A 17,193-nucleotide genomic window follows, 5' to 3' on the forward strand; every position below is an offset into this window, starting at 1 on the left:
GCTGCCATTCTCTGGGGTCTTTGGCACCCTTCAAACGCACGTTAGCAATTAGCTCCTTTCCTCATTGCCTCCCTCAATGCAGCTTTAAAACCTTCCTCCACCTTCCGCACTGGGGTTACTATTATTCCTGCTTTGCAGACAGGAAAGCTAAGGCAGGGAAGCGTGGCCATGTAAGCAACCTGCCCATATGAATTAAAAAGACTGGGACTTCTAAACTTAGAAAAGAGGAGACGAAGGGGGGGGGGGGGGAATATGATAGAAGTCTCTAAAATCATGACAGGTATGAAGAAAGTGAATAAGCAAAAGTTATTTACTTGCTCCCATAACATAAGAACTAGGGGTCACCAAATGAAAATAATAGGTAGCTGGTTTAAAACAAACCAAAGGAAGTACTTCCTCACACAATGCACAGTCAACTTGTGGAACTCGTTGCCAGGACATATTGTGAAGACCAGGACTTTAACAAGGTTCCAAAAAGAGATCGATACATTCAAGGAGGTTAGGTCCATCAATACTTATTAGCCAGGAAGGGTAGGAATGGCGTCCCTACCCTCTATCAGAGGCTAGAAATAGATGACAGAAGAGGGATCACTTGATCTCCCTGCTCTGTTAATTCTCTCTGGGGCATCTGGTATTGGCCACTGTCAGAGACAGGATACTGGGCTAGATGGATCTTTGGTCTGACCCAGTATAGCCATTCTTATATTCTTACGTGGAAACTTTCCCAAGCACAGAGAAGTTCCCGGGGAGGAGAGGAACGTCTCCTGGGCTCAGGAAAGAGCTGCACTGACAGTGGATAGTTGCTTTGCCAAGGCCCATATTGCTGAAAAGACATTCTGCCCCAGGCCTCTCAATCCATCATCAATCCCACCCCCCCAACATTCTCTTGTGCACACACACCAACGTCAATTCATTTTCACAGCACCTTACCCGACCTTCAAAGGTCAGCATGCGAGAACTGGGATGGGAACATCTAGGTGGCTGGCCCTGGCATCACAATAGACCAGGAATGGCAATTAACTGAGCAAGGGAGATCAAAGGGTCAGGGTCTTCTAGCTCTTATTACTGCAATACCTCTGCTTCATGCACAACCCCACTGTGCAGGAGAGAGGGGAGATAAAAACTAGTCTGTTCTTGTCACAGGTCTCTCTCCTTCTCACTGGTATGTAGCTGGGTAAGAGGGCTGCCTTGTTGCCTGGACAATGGGGGAACCAGGAACAATCAGTCTGTGGCTCAGTGAAAATGTATTCATTTTTCAAGCCCACACAAAAGGAAAGTTCCATTCCACCAGCGGGTCACATTTCCATTGTACTTAACCTTTCAGAGCCATTGGAAGTTTACTCTTAAAATGGGTTTGTTACTTTAATAAGTGTCTGTTTGAAAAGGGCCTCATTGTATTTTTATTATACAGTTTGCCGAGCAGGGGGAAAAAAAAGAAGTAAAAAAAAAAACCCAGTTATCTTGTTACAGGGTTTGTTCCACTAACAGGCCTCTTCCGACAGTCTCAGCTCCTCCGCTCAAGAGGCTCTTCTGTTCAGCAGACAATGGGAACAGGAACAATTGGCTTGGCACATGGAAAATGTCTTCCCGTAACAGATCTATTCCTTTAATGATTCCTCTTTGGTGATGGGGAGGGGGAGTTGAGTGAACTGAGTATAAAGGAAAGATGCCAGTTTGAAAGGCTGACGTCCTGTCTGCTCCCGACAGGTCCAGAACCGTGGCTGAAGTTCTTCTGTTCCCAACACAGATCTAGAATGGGCTCTGATGGGTGGAGGAGACGTCGGCCTACAGGGCCTGTAGTTTGTGGATACCCTGTTGAGAATCCCAAAGAGAGCTGCTGGGAGGGCGAGTTAGTTTGGGTGACGTAGACCATTAGCAACATACGGGGCCACATTGCATAGAGGAAGCCAAGGCGGGGAGCGTGCAGCTACAATTTGCATGATGAGAAACGTGCTTACGCCCATGTCAGCTCAAACATGTGGCGGGGCTTGGTGACATACTTTTCCTTAGGACAAAGAGTTAGACCCTGTATGATGCAGTGCCACTGCCTCCTGGAGATGATCCCGGGGTGGGCGAGCTTTGGGAGACCTCCAAAGACTGCCTGCCTCAAATCTAGGGAATTTCTCCCCTCCAGCCACATGCTTGTTGACATGAGTGGCACTGGGCTAATTTACACCAGGCTGAGGAGGTGGCCCCGTCAGACCAAGGACTGAGAGATCTTGGGATGGTGACAAAATTTTCCAACAGTAGCTGTGCGGTTTTCCTTGCTAAATTATTATTTCTTTGTGGCACATCCTGCTATTCTCTCTCAGGGCTGTGCCACCCTTCCTGGCTAAAACTCGATCCTATCTCTCCTGTTTATTCTCTAACAGGATGGCTCAAAATGCCAGGGAAGACCCACCCCTGGACTGGCATCACATGAACTTTCAGAGTCCTTGTATTCAGGGAGTAACAACTTCATTGGGGTTAGGCCCTTCACCAAGCTACCTTGTGGCCATATATGGAGTTTCTCTCTGTAGTTACTGGGCAGCAAACATTTGCTTGCTTGCATTTAAAACTAATAAAAGAAAGTTCTTCTTCACACAGCGTGTAGTCAACCTGTGGAACTCCTTGCCAGAGGAGGTTGTGAAGGCTAGGACTATAATAGAGTTTAAAGAGAAGCTAGTTAATTTCATGGAGGTTAGGTCCATAAAAGGCTATTAGCCAGGGGATAAAATGGTGTCCTTGGCCTCTGTTTGTCAGAGGCTGGAGAAAGATGGCAGGAGACAAATCGATTGATCATTGTCTTCGGTCCACCCTCTCTGGGGCACCTGGTGCTGGCCACTGTTGGCAGACAGGCTACTGAGCTAGAAGGACCTTTGGTCTGACCCAGTATGGCCATTCTTATGTTCTTATTAAGCGCAGCTCGACTCAGCTACATAGGAGGGGCCTTGTACCGACCTGGTTAGAAGTAGACTCAAGGTGGTGCACAATTACTGCTCCCTCTTGCTGATTGCCTGGTGTGAAACACTCTGCCGACACTAGTGCCAGCTACAGGACACTGTCCTGTTCACAAGCACGTGATGCCACCAGAGCGGTGGACAGAAATCTCCAGATTTCTGCCCTTGGTAGCCAGGCAGAAACTGCAGGGTGATTTCCAGCGTCAATGCCAGCTGAAGCACTGACCCATGTGATAACAGCAGGAAGCAACTGGTTTCCTGGGATTGCAGGGAGTTAAGGTGTGCCCTCCCTAAGTGACGACAAAAAACCTGCTGAGGAGCAGGAGGAGAAGCGGGGTTGAGTGGGACAATAACACAACAGAACTTCAGTGGACACTTCCACATCTACTGCACCTTCCCATCGGAGGATCTCCCAGTGCAACAGATCCCCTTTGGAAGTAGTAAGGAGTGCACCTCACAGTGGCAATACAATAGCACCAAACCACAAGGACCAATGCTGCTCTTACCATGGAAAACGGGCAAATGTTTCTCATCATTTATCACACGGGAAAAACAATTGGCATAGAAAGAGATGGGCTTCTGAGAGTGCAGTCCCAGTGGGTGCAATATGGTCTGGCCAAGGGGATGTTCCGTGGAGAAGTTGTGTGCTTTGGCAGCACACGAAGGGAACATCTAAGGCTTTTCCAAACCACATGTGTTCGAGGCAAGGTCAGTCAAGGCAACTACACACCTGCATCAAGTGCTATGGGGTGGAAGAGAATGAAGGACATCTAGCAAGGGGATATGGTGCTGAACAAAGCATCTCATAGCAGTTGTGCTCTTCTGCTCCCTGCAACGAGGAGATACATTCCCAAGTGCTTATCACAGAATCCTAAGGCTGGAGGAGACCTCAGGAGGTCATCGAGTCCAGCCCCCTGCCCAAAGTTTGTCTGAGTCCTACTGCAGCTAATACAGTTCCAGTTGCAGCGTGCATTCGGAGAATGGTGGACGCGCACACACACAATCTCCACAGCAGGACAATAAAATCCAGCAATGTTTTGCTTCCCCAATGATGCACCACACTCACGGAGATGAACTGGCCCTTTGGAAATCCAGCCTTTAAATAAAAAAATGGGGGAGAGCTGGGAGGGGGAAGAAAGCCACATCCAAGCAAACCCCCTCAAGCAGCCAAAACACAGGACGAGCAATAAAAAGGGTCCAATTAGAGGCAATCACAGCTATTTGTTACCCAGCCAGTTCCAGGCCTCCTTGTCACAGAAAGAGAGGACAAGTACTTTGCCATGCCAACTGGTTCCTGTATTGTCTGATGTTAAAAATAAATCCCTTCTGTGGCAACTGTAGTGCTCTCAGCTCGGTGCTAAGCCTACACCAACGAGACTTGATTTTAAAGGGTCTTGCTACAGCCGGAGGCAGAGAGAGCGCCCTATGGGGAAAGGCTGGGAGTCAGTATGCCCAGTTCTACTGTGTTGCGAGGGCCCCTCGGTAAATCAAGTGGAGCCTGGTTTTTAAAAGAGCTCAGGGCCTAATTTTCAAGCTCGCCGCCCACCCTTGAAGCCAGAATGGGAGCTGCCTTGTCCTGAAAATCTGGCCCAGACTTCAAGTGCTGAAGGTTTTTAAATATTCTAGCCTTTAGACCACGGGCGGGCAATAATTTTTGATGGGGAGCCAACTCCAAGATTTTAGTCAGTGGTCAAGGGCCACAGGGTAATTTCTCAGCTCCCATTGGCCAGAACTGGCCAAATGGGAGCTGAAGGATTGTCCTGGGGGTGGGGAAGTCCATGAAGCTGCTGCTGCTCCTCCCTCTCTCCCCACAGCACAGAGAGGTCCATAAGCAGCCAGCCATTTTGAGCTGGTCATTCATGTTTGCAAAATGCTTCAATACACTGGGAAGGAAGGGGTTAACCATGCAAAATATTATATAAGACAAAAGGCCAAAAAAAGTTCAGTGCAAGGGAAGCTGGGTGAGAGAATTCTCTTAAGAGCACATTGTTGATTAAAATGCTCGAAGGGCCTCACCTAAAACCCAATGGAGTCAAAGGCTACACCGAGACAGCCCGCAGTGCGGCCCATGGGGCCATGTAGACATAGTGTGGCCTATGAGGTGGGCACTGGAGCATGAGCTGACATGCTGTGCTCTAACTGCCTTGTGTGGACGCTGCTGGTGTGAACTAAGTGATAGTTCACTTTAACACAGTCCAGTTTCAGCCCCTATCATCCAAACTGAAGAGCCATGTAGACATCATCTTGGACCAGCCCTTGAGAATTCAACAGGCTGAAGCAGCAGGCCCTGCATGCATTTACTCTACTTGGTTCTGTATTTACCCTCCTTTGAAAGGCACAGAAGGGTTACCGCACCTCTCCCATTGCTGCTCTACGCATCACTTTCATCAGAAGGGCGGTCAGTCATTCCTAGGTGAAGCTCATACCAAGCCCTTTTCAGGTGATACCAACTGTTCTCCCCAACACAACAGCAGCCTGGAGGGGATAGAGAAACTGGATGGCTCTGGAGACTGGCACTGTCAGGGGAAAAGGCACTTCTCTCCTTCAGGTCAAAACCAGCCCAGGTTTGCACCAATGTTCCCTCTAAATTTTTCTATCCGTGTGCAGAATAAATTTTGTTATATGCACCAAGGCATGTGTGGATGTGTACCAGCAGCAGAAACACATGTTGACTGCTGTGGATGCTCTATCTTCTTGGAAGCATCTGAATCTCTCCTGGGTGGCCACCCAAATACACAGCTTACAGGGAACACTGGTTTGCACTGAAAATGGTGAATGATTCGATACCTCTATGAACCCTGATTCCTGGCACCACTCAATTTGAAAGTGATGGAAAATACATCCATCAGGTCCTTCCCAGAGCTGCAGTGTTCATTTTCAGACTAGAGCCAGTGTCTCCTCCACTCGGAGACAGGTGTGAACGGACACCTTGGTTTGATGCAGCAGAGCCCGGGGGGGGGGGGGGGGGAGAGTCACATCTCTAGGGCAGGTGCTGCTGGGGAAACCCTCAAAAATAAGGATGAGCTCTTGGAAATCAAAACGCCAAGAGCAAACACTACAGCAGGGGAACCGCTATCATGAACACCTTGCCTGCAATCCCTGCCTTACACAGGTGGGACTTTTTTGCAAGGCCGTTTTGATAATACCCATCCAGACAGAGAGAAATACAAAATGTACAGTCCCACATTTGACCAGGGTAACTGGCAGGCTCCCCACATGAGTCCTCCCCTGACCTCAGTCTTGACAACCAAGCTACAAGTGGAGTGGCTATAGGATCCTCCCTCTCAGCAGCAACTCCTACCATGGAAGAGCAGAACTGCAGTCGCCACAGGCCATGAAAACTAACGCGTCTGTCTCCCTCACTCCCCGGTTATATATCCCCTTCTCCCCGTCTGCAAACTGAGCCCTGCCCAGTTCACACCAAGTGCCAAGGGGGGAGGGTTGTACAATACCAGCAGTGTTTCTACGCTGCAAAAACTCCCGCCTCCATGCGCCCTCAAAACAGGAGAGAAGAGGAAAAAATAAGAACACACGTAAATTCCTTCTTCCAAACACAGCTCAAGGAATCCCTGCTGGCCACAAGGGGAGACAATAGCACGTATCCTGCCAGGCAAGCATGTTGCTTTCCTGCTAGACTTGGAATGTCCTTTCGGGGCATTTTCCAGCCGTTTCCGCTCCTCGTGCCTTAATAAGCAAAATAACAGACGGCTACCCTCTGACATCCATCCCTCACACCCACAGAGAGGGTAACGTCTCCAGACCCTGGAGAAGTATCCATCATTTTATTGCAAGTTTCCCTTAGATCCCCAGCACCCGGAATCATGTGACTACATTCATTTAAAGGAAAAGGCAGTTTCTAGCCCATGTGGCTGCAGAGAAATGCTCCAACAGCAGAAGACAAATAAAAAGAACCAAAGCTTTATATACATATTAAATTTCATGTTTACATAAATCTCATTATTTTGGGGGGAGGTATGATCTTCTGATTTTTGAACACTTAGGATTAGCAATTCTGAGTTTTGAATTTAGACTTCTTGGGTCAGGCCCATCTATCTATAGGATACTTATATCTCTAGCAAGGTTAGAGTAAATTGTAATCTTTGGTGAAAACAGTGGAGGCCTCAAAGAAGACTTAGCAAGCATGGTGGCTCTGTGTTTGATAGTTCTGAGCAATGTTCCCTTTAATCTCTTCCATCCATGTGTGGGATTTTCCATCCATGTGCAGGGTTTTTCCATCCATGAGCAGAATAATTTTTTAATGTACACTGAGGCATGTGTGAATGTGCACCATCAGTAGAAACAAAAAAAAAACCCCTTAGCTGTAGGCACGCTGCTAATCAGCTGGGTGGCGTTTTAATTTCTCCTGAGCAGCCGCACAAGTGCACAGCTTACAGGAACACTGGACCTTAGACCTTGTAAGACTGAATTAGAGATCCTAGTGGGATATTACAGAAGTAGGCTCATTCAGAAGTATACACATCAACTGCTACGAAGCATGCTCAGGGGTTAATTTTTGATCAGGAGGAGACTCTGTACTGAAAAAAACAGATGGCAGACTGGACAGATCTGTGTTCGATAGAGAGCAGGCCAGGCCATAGATCTGTGACTGAGCAGACACTGCTGTCACTGATCCAAAGGTGGAGTTTGGATGGGGAAGGAAGAGGAGCAACAGCAAAGATGAGTAACTGCAACTGGAGATAGCTGAGATGATGACACAGGGATACCCCATCAAGAGTAACATCAGTCTGAGGGCCCACCGAGCAGAAATCTCATCCGCCAGCTTTGCAAGATTTTGGCCCAAGTTAGAAAAAAACCTCCTGACTACATTCCCCCTTCTCCCACCACTGAAGGTTGGCAGCACAATTCCTCAGCCAACTTGTGGTGCCAGGCTACACCCGAGCAGCAACCACTCCGAATTCACTGCCTCAGTAGGGCTACATTCCCACGAGGGCCAGCCAATGATGTGCAAAATTCAAACTGTTTCAATGGGGAAAAAAGAGGCTAGTTTCACAGAAAAAAAGTCCACCTAAGATACGTACGTTTTCTCAGCCTGTTCCTGTTCACAGGTTTCTGGCTACCGTCTTTGGTTTGCATTCATGGCAATTTACAAACAATGCTTTGGCCATGGAGGACTGTCATATTGTACCATGTGTACATTTGATTAACACCTCGGGAGGCAGTCTATTAACACCTACAGTCTCATCCTTCCTGCACACCCAGCATGGACATCCCCCATTCACCCACAAAGAGGATGCATCAGATGCTAACCTGGTTTTGTACAAAGCAGTTGACAGATAGCACCAGTTAAGTGACACATCTCAGGAACAGAACCGGAAACTCCAAGATCACAAGACTCCACTATTTGACGGGAAAATCTCTATCCACTGTTGGTAGGAGCAGTAGGGCTTTTATCCTCTGACTTGGATGAAGTCTCACACACTCACATATGATTTCATAACCCAGAGTATTATAGCAAGAAGCCTCTGGCATGTATACATCTTAACTGGATCCTTCACTACAACTAACCATTCAGCCTGAACACTCTCATATAGACTCCTCACATTTAAAATCTTACACCGGCACATGTGGTCCAGAAAGCAAACGGACCCCCTATGCTTTCATGAAAAGCCGCCAGGTAAAGAGGTTGCTGGAGACCTTGTAAATTCAGGAAGATTTTTAAGAAGCTATGTGATGGAAAATAAGTGGAGGTGATGGGAAGTTTCCAGCACATACAGAAAGAACCAGGAAGCCAACTGACTCCTATGTCTTCACAGTTAGTTAGAGACGCGCAGGGAAAGATCGGAATTTAGGAGCTTTTCCCCAAGTTGGAAGTTAGCCTCTTCCAACATTATCCACTTCTTACTCTGCTGCCTAGCTCAAATGACACCGCTCCACCCACCCCCCCTCCCCCGGGCTGTCCTACAGCTCCAGGTCTCCATCCAGGTCTCTTCTCAGCTGGCACTTTAGGGAGCTTCCTGCCTGCACCTGCCCAAGCAAACCTGCTGTTCTTCGCAGAAAACCTTCCACTCTGAAAAATCCCAAGCCACTTTACGGAGGCCCCGATATGCAGGCCCCGATCCAGCATGAATGGCTTCACGTGCATGAGTACCCCGAACACTTCAGCACCCTGCAGGCTAGCCCCTCAGCACCAGAGGGTACAGCGGCAATAGCATGCAGCAGCCTTTCAGCGTTTGCTCCAACTCAGTGAACAGTATTCAGGGCTGGCGGCTGATTCTGTCAGGCTCTGGACAAGGGGGCGGGGGAAGGCCTGGCTCCAGGGCTCACGGAAGGGGCAGGACCTCAGGCAGAAGGGGTGGAGCTGGGGCTAGTCTCTCTTAGCGCTGCCCAGACCGTGCTGCATGGGGCTCTGGCACCGAAAGGCCCTGGGGCTCTGGCACAGAGCCCCACGGTCCTTTGAAATTTATGAGCCCCAGGGCAGCTGCCCCTCTGCCACCTCCTGTTGGCGGCCTTGATGGTATTTTGTGCAGCAGCAAGCATGGGGGAAGGAAGAGCAGTTTTGGCTGGCACCTGCCTCTTTGGGAAGGACCATGAAGAACAGACCGACCTCTTCCCAAACCTCATGCAGCCCTGTTTATCTCCCCAAGAAGGGGAAACCTTGCCAGGATCTGAACCCATGTTTCCAGACAGCCGGAAGATTTCCAGCCTAAGCCATCTGCCTGGCGTCATGCTCTGAATGCAACAGGCGCCCCTCTGCCCCCAGGGGTGAAAGGGAACCTCCCAAAACGTGTCATCAACAAGTCCCCCTTCAGCACCCCATGCACCTGCTAAAACTTTCCAACAAGGTCAGATGGAAACTACAATGCTTTGCTTCAGTGCAAATGTCACAGAGACTCAAGGAGAACGAGGTATTCAGGGCTCCCCGAAAGAGCGCGTTCACTCTTCCGCAAAAAAAAGCAGAAGAGCAAACAAGTTCCCTGGATGCAGAAAACCCCCACAGTGTAGACGTACCCTTAGAGTTCGATTTATCGGATCTTAACTAGACCTGCTAAATCAAATGCCAGAAGATTGATCTCCGGTGCCGCAAGTGGAGACGTGGCCTTTGGTTCTGGCATGGCCTCTACTATTGTCAAATCTGAGTAAATCCGTGGATATCCACTTGATATCCGCAGGTATCTGCATCCACGGATGTGGATGTGGATATCCACAACTCATTTCTGTGGATATGGCTGCGGATGCAAATTTTGTATGTAGAACCCTGAAAATGTGCAGTTATCCACTTTATATCCACGGCATCTGCATCCATGGATGTCAATGGAGAGATCCACACTCGTTTTTGTGGATACAGTTGTGAATGGGGGATGCAAATTTTGTACCCGCACAGGGCTCTGCTTACAGTCTTCAGTGTATTTGGCATCACAACACCGCTGTAAGGAAAGACACTACCGGTAACCCCTGAGAAATGGTAGGGGAAGACTGACCAGTAACCCTAAGAGAGTGTTTGCATTGCAATAAAAGACCCGCTTGGCACATGCCTTGCCCAGGTCAGCTTACTAGGGCTTGCGGGGCTCACACGGGAGGGACAGAGGGGAGAGGGGCTAAAAACTGCAGCAGAGATGTCTGGACGTGGGCTGGAGTCTGGGTTCTGAAATCCCACAAGGGGGGGGTGTGCAGCTTGGGATCACGTCAATACAGCAATTTTTAGCCCCACAGCCCAATCCCAGTGAGCCTACACCAACTGACCTCGCTTCTGAGACTCAGTGCTGCAGGGTTTTTATTGCATACCCTTGGTGACATTTTGTGTGCCATCATCAGCATCGCTGCCTAATCAGAGCCAAATGCTGCTCTCACTTACTCCAGTGTAAGTCCAGACTAACGCCACTGGTGTTCCATGGAGTAAATTGTCAGAGCTGCATGGAGCCAAGACCATTTCCACCAGCTCTGGATTTTTCACTGGGGTTTACACCACCAGAATACAGAAGAATCTGACCCTTAAAGAGAAGGCATACTGTCTTAGATTACGCAAGTCTTAACAGGTACGTGGAATATTTTAGCTCACTCTTGCCTACTCAAAATCAAACATAAATCGTGTTGGCACCTGTTTTTCCACCACAACTCTGTGGGGCAAGATGAAATATATCTTATGTCTCTCATCAACAGAAGTTGGTCTAATAACAGATATTACCTCGCCCACCTTGTTTCGCTTACTGAGCGGGGGGAGAAGGAGAAGAGGACAAAAGGAATTTGAGTCAAAAGGGAAATTTTCCATTTGAAACAACAATTTCAGGTTTGTTAATTTTGCTGAGAAATTCTGCAAAATATTTTGGGCGGGATTTTTTTGTTTTGCAGAAAATACCATTGATGTGACATTGAATCCATTCCTTCTTAAATAAAAAGAAAATACTTTAAAAAAATACAAAGAAAATAGTAAATAAAAAGGAGGGTGCAAAATTGTAATCACAGAAATGCAGAGTTGGAAGAGACCTCAAGAGGTCACATACTCCTTCCCCCCATGTTGAGACAGGAGTAAGTACACTCTAACCACAAGTGGGGAACCTATGGCCCTGGGGCCAGATCCAGCCCCCAAGGGCTCCCTCATTATTGGGGAGCCCACGCTGGCGCTCCAGCCCCACACTCCTTCCTCCGCAAGACAGGAGCGCCTGCTCCCCATTGGAGCAGGAGCCCTGAGCCTCATGGGCCGGAATCAGGCAAGCCAGAGCTGAATCCACAGACTCTGCTGCTCCAAGCACTGCCTGGAGACTTTTCCCCTCACAAAATCTACTAGCCCAGGCCACCCTAGGCTCTGGTGTGTGAGGGGAAAGTAGGGGAGTGTCTTTCTGCTTCTCAGTTGCGGGCCATGTCAGTGAGGTGTTTTTTTTTCTTTTGTTTCTCACTTGCAGCCCCTGACTGATTTTTCTGTGGGTCAGTGGCCCCCAATCCAAAAAAGGTTCTTTTCCCCTGCCCTAGACCATTCCTATCTTTGTCTAACCTATTCCTAAAAAACCTCCAATGACAGCAACTCCACAACTTCTCTTGGTAACCTGCTGGCATGCATCATCTTTTTGAGGGCATTTAAGGTTCTTTTTTAGGACACAAATTCTACAATCTAGGGTTAAGGAAAACTGAGAATGACCAATAGCATTTTTCCTTCCTATGCCAGCTACCCGCTTTCACCTCAGGAAAGCCACTGCTATTGCTGAGAAGATTGCATTGAAAAAAAAAAAAAAAAGAATTTTTCAGTGTTATGGAAAATAATGGGAGGGGGGAATTGTTTTGTTGAAAATTTTTGAAGGAAATAAAACATTTTCATAAAAGCATTGCTCCCCAATTTTCAACCAACAAGTCAATTTGGATATTTTTTGTTCTGTTTTGGCTTGAAAAGGGGGTGTTACATTTCATTCTGTGCAACTTTCCTCCCCTCCTTTCTTCCCCACTGAGAAGGGGAGAGAAACCCAAACAAGTGAAAGCTAAAACAAAGCAAAAAAAATTATCAAAAATAATTTCCAACAAAATAAAAACATTTCCATTGCCTCCCATGTTTTTTCCAGGGATATATCTGCCATTTTCAATCAGCCCATTTCTTAGGGCCTTCTGCAGAGTGAAACTACTTCCAGTGGCAATGGAGAGGCACCCAGCAAGTACGGAAGTTTTGTCACCGATTTCAATGGGGCTGCAATTTCACCCTCAGCATGTTCCATGACCAGAGCCTAAATGGGGAAGATTGCTAGCCTACGCAAACCAGAATCCACGTGCATTCAGCAGGATGACGTATTGGGATCCAATGTGGTGGAAACGATCACAGTTCTATTCAAAGCCAACCCCCCCACGCAAATTTTCACTTCAATAAAAATCAGCTCTTCACACAGCATGTGTGACTATTTTACCGTCCGTGCACGGCCAAGGTACCTTTGATTGTAAAGTGAAGCATGTGAATGTCACTTACATTTGGATCCAGAACTCGGATCTAGTGACTCAAGCACTGTTGCCAACTCGTCCAATTTTATCACACGTCTTGCGATTTTCAGTGTTTTTCCCCAGCTGCTGGAATCAAGGCATTGCATAAGAATCTCAGCTTTCCATTTTTTTTTAAGGTTCTAGCCTTTGTCGTTGCAGAGAAAAGCTAGAAAACACAAGTATGATCTAAAGGCTGAAAAAAAACCAAAAGGCAAATAAAAAGCGCCTATCCTATACTATCTTTTTAAAAATTTCTTGATATTTAAGTCACTCTCAATTTTTGAATGTTCAGGGTTGACAATACAGAAACTACAATTCTATAGAAAGACTGAAGCACCTGCTTTGAATAAGAGATTGTTTACACAGGGACCCCAAAGAACATTTAATTCATTTAAAAATGAATTAAGCTAAACTGAATTAAGGTCACTTTAGTGCAGAATCCATGTATCCACAGAGGGGTTTAATGCAGATTAATGAATCCACTTTGAATTCACATCTCTGTTTAATTCTGATTAATTTTCCTAGGTGTCCTGTGTAATCGAGACCTCAGCACCAAATATAATTATCCATCTGGGGGTTGGTGAAGAATATCTATTGGGCTTTAAATTCACATCTTAGCTCTTTTGCACTAACTTCACTGTGTAGCCAAGAATGGCTTTGTACCGAAGAGCCATAAAACAACAAACCAAAAGCGAGCAATTTTTGGTCTCATACTTATGCAAGGTTTTCACAAAATCTGCCTGAAGAATTCAAGCAAATCCACAAGCAGGCCAGATCCCTCAACAGGTGTAAACCATTGCAGCTTCACTGGTTTCAAGCGTGGGACCCAGACTTTCCTTTACTGGGTCTAAGGTTGCCAGATAGTTTTAACAAAAATACCTGACACACTTGACATTACATCACAATCTACATGACATCTTATTTAGAAAAATATCGGACATTTCTATTTTCTCATTTCTATTTTCTCAATTTGTTTCCCGAACAGAAAGCTCAAATACTGGACTGTCCAGTTCAAAATGGGACACCTGGCAACCGTAACGGGGTCTAAGTGATGGATTAGTTTTAAGAGGAGAAAAATTTAGGCTTTACGTCAGAAATGAAGATTTATTCAACTGTGGAATGATCTCATAAGGGAAGTAATAAAGCTCCACCACTGAAATCCTTTAAAACTGGTCAAAACCCTGAGTAATACTCCCAAGAAACAGCGTGTTTCTTTTGTCTGCGAACAGGACAAGAACTTAAGACAATGCCGCCCAAAGTGATCTAGCAATAACTTGGGATATAGGGATTGTGCAGAAACTCTTTACCAAGAGAGGGCTACGTGAAACATTTACAACTTCTTTTTACACAATGGCAAGAGATAACTCTTCATATTAAGAGAGTGCATGTATACAATGTTAGCACATGAATACGGACATTTTGATAAATCATAATTAAGTTGCTACAGTCCAACAGGTCAATGGGTTACTTACAGCCATGCATAATAGCTATCTGTTAGACCTTCAACTGATGTGCTTATAGCCATGTGTTTAATACCCATGTCTGTGACATGTTTATAACTCCAATTAACTGTCTAGTAACCCTTTAGCTATTTATAAGTGCCACCTTTCAAAACAGTAACGCTAACCTCTACTCAGTACAAATTGCATTAGTTTTTAGGGATGCGGCAGTAGCTGTAATTTAGAAGAAACACCATAAATCTCTGAGGGGGAAGAGGAAGAACCCACCAAATTCAGGTATGCCCTTCCAAAAGGAATAGTCAACTGAAAACTCTAAGAGGCTCTCATGAATTCTAGAGGGGTTGCCAAGGCCTATGCTAAAGACTAACCAGAGAATGTAACTCTACTGCTGTTTTTTTCCTCCCCATCCCCATGATGAAAAAGTTACAGAAAGAAAAGTGGGTTATGATCAAAAGTAGTTAAAAAATCTTGGGAAGTAGAGAGAAGGAAATTGGAGGGGGGGGGATTACTAAAAAGAGAAAATGTTTAAAAATTGAAGCAAAATATACACATCTAAAATGTGAATGGATAGAGGAATAATCTATTTATATGTCATTGTAAAATTTTCACTGACATCCACATCATCTTTTTAAAGCTTTGGGCCAGATTATTAGCTTGTGTAATGGTTGTAGTTCCCTTTGATTCAATGATTATAACTAAACCTGTTTGGAAAATGGTTTGGTGGGTTTTTTGGGGGGAGAGGATGGGTGAAAATGTTTGACATTTTCCCTTTTTTTTTTTAAATGGACAACAAATGCATTCTTAAATTTTCAAACCCAAAAACGTTTCCATTACTGTCCATCTCTTGACCCCATTCCCAGCTTCAATGCAACACAGGAAAACATAGGGTACACGAAAAAAGGAGAGGAGAGGAAAAGAGAAAACTGAAAATGCGTAGAGATCGACACAGCTATTTTGGTTTTCTTTTTTCCTCGGTTGAATTTTTTTTTAAATCCATGCCATTTTGGTGGCTCTGGAAAAAAATTTCCTTTTTTGGGGTCCAAAAAATGGTTAGATTGAAAAAAAAATTCCCTGGTTCTAATTATTGCGAAATACTTATCCTGCAGCAGCACTTGGAACATCCGCCACGGTTACATACTCACAATATATGACATTCCCTCCCTGGAAGAACTGTCACGGGAGCTATCGCGGCTCCCGCAAGCTGGGGATGTGGCCCCAAAAATATTTATTTAAAATTCTTCCTCCTTATATGTTCCCTCCCGCTGAAATTCTGCCATCATTTTCACCTGGCATTATCGCTCAGAAAGCATCGTCAATTTACAGCCGGATGATCATCTATAGGAAAGAAATGTAAAAAATGCCAAACAATACCCTACACGGCCCATGAAGTTGGTCAGGGCCGCCAGAAGGAAAACACACAAGAAACAAAAAACAACTTACCTAACCCGTTGCCGCAAGGGCCTGAAAGGTGAATCGCTGCTAACAATGAAACACACAGTGACGAAGGCGCAGCATGGGAGATTGAAAGCTATTATTGCCGACCCTTGTTTTCGTCAACTGTTTCCCGTACCCCCACCCGAAAGCAGCCCTCGGATTTATCTAAAAGCACAATCTTGATTTTTTTTTTTTGCGCAAATCCACAGACTCAGCATTTCCAAACCGAGGTTCTTGTTTGACTCGAGCGGTTCATAAACAATACTTTCCTATCTGAAACAAGGTTGAGACATCAGACCTTTCTCCTCTCCTGGGCACTGGAAGAAAGAGACTAATCTCGGTTTGATTGTCATCTCTCCCCACACACCTTGCAGGATAGACAGCTACAGAGAGGGGCAGCTATTTGTAATTGCCTTTTTTTTTTTTTTTGCAAACTTTACAAGAAGTCAGCTGTGTGGGACACCACATCAGGTGAAGTTTGCAGCACAGCTATAAACCAACCACTGTGGCTATTTCAGTTCCATTCTAAAATGGCCTGAATCGGAGTGCAGAAATTATCACTTACCAAGTCACCCAGTCCATAAAGCCACAGCAGGGATGGTTCCCAAGCTATTAGGGTCTGGTCTTGGTTTGAAGTGTCTCAAGCAAAGAACCTTCCACCATTTCTCCTGGAAGACTTCCCATTGAAAGCAATTGTGGGCCAATGGTCAAAGCAAACTTGGAGACAGAATGTTCTGGATTCTAGCCCGAGCAATGCCCCATATCTGTTGAATGACCCTGGGCAAGTCACTTCCCCTCTCTGAGACTCATCTCCCCAAAGGGGATATCACTCACCTACCTCCCAGATGTGCTGCCAAGTTCCCAGAACCGGATCTATAGCGGTCACAAGTCAATATAGCTCCCCTGAAGTCAATGGGACTACTCTGCTTTGAACAATGCCAGCTGGGAGCTGGCCCTGCATGCAGCTCACACAAACGGTGTTATACATGTAACAGATTTCACTGTTAGGATAGGCAAGCCCAAATGTTCTTTTGCTAAATTTCCTCCCATTAGCCCGTGTCAGACGCTACATCCCCTTTGTAAACCACTTTAAAACAGCCTGCTCCTTCCTGGCTGCTGCCGTCAGAGGGCCTCAGGAGAGACGCACCTGACACCCAGCGCCATTTCAGCAGCTGCAAAGAGCTGGCACCACCTCGCTGGCAGAACACCGTCCTCACAGCACAAAGACAGCCTGCGCTGCTGTGGTTTGTGGGATATGCTCTGCTGAGGCACGTGCACTGTGGGACCCTGTCAACACTCCCATGTCACCCTTGCTCCGGTGCCTACCACAGAAGGCTGTGGGTTTGATTCTCCCCTCTGGAGTAAAACTGGTGTTACAGAATGCAGTGCCAGCCCCCCCCCCCCCCCCCCACACACACACACATCTACAACTTACATGACCAACTGAT

The 17,193-nt window shown here is 46.3% G+C and overlaps 1 protein-coding gene across 10 annotated transcripts in view; it reads right to left on the reverse strand.

Annotated features, from left to right (window-relative positions):
• SOX13 (SRY-box transcription factor 13) overlaps positions 1-17,193 on the reverse strand; it is a 95,155-nt gene that overhangs the window by 27,988 nt on the left and 49,974 nt on the right. For 2 of the 10 annotated variants that reach the window (XM_075910100.2, XM_075910102.2), the window contains exon 2: positions 12,841-12,935. The exons of 7 other annotated variants lie outside the window; for them this stretch is intronic. In XM_075910100.2, coding sequence (XP_075766215.2) covers positions 12,841-12,842 — 2 coding nt within the window. In that variant the 5' untranslated portion in view covers positions 12,843-12,935. Of the gene's footprint in view, positions 1-12,840; positions 12,936-15,751; positions 17,087-17,193 lie in introns of those variants that run through there. One more of the 10 variants, XM_075910103.2, reaches the window with a different exon arrangement.

The sequence above is a fragment of the Pelodiscus sinensis genome, chromosome 27 (genome assembly GCF_052426305.1).
Source record: "Pelodiscus sinensis isolate ZL-2025 chromosome 27, ASM5242630v1, whole genome shotgun sequence".
Lineage (NCBI taxonomy): Eukaryota > Metazoa > Chordata > Testudines > Trionychidae > Pelodiscus > Pelodiscus sinensis.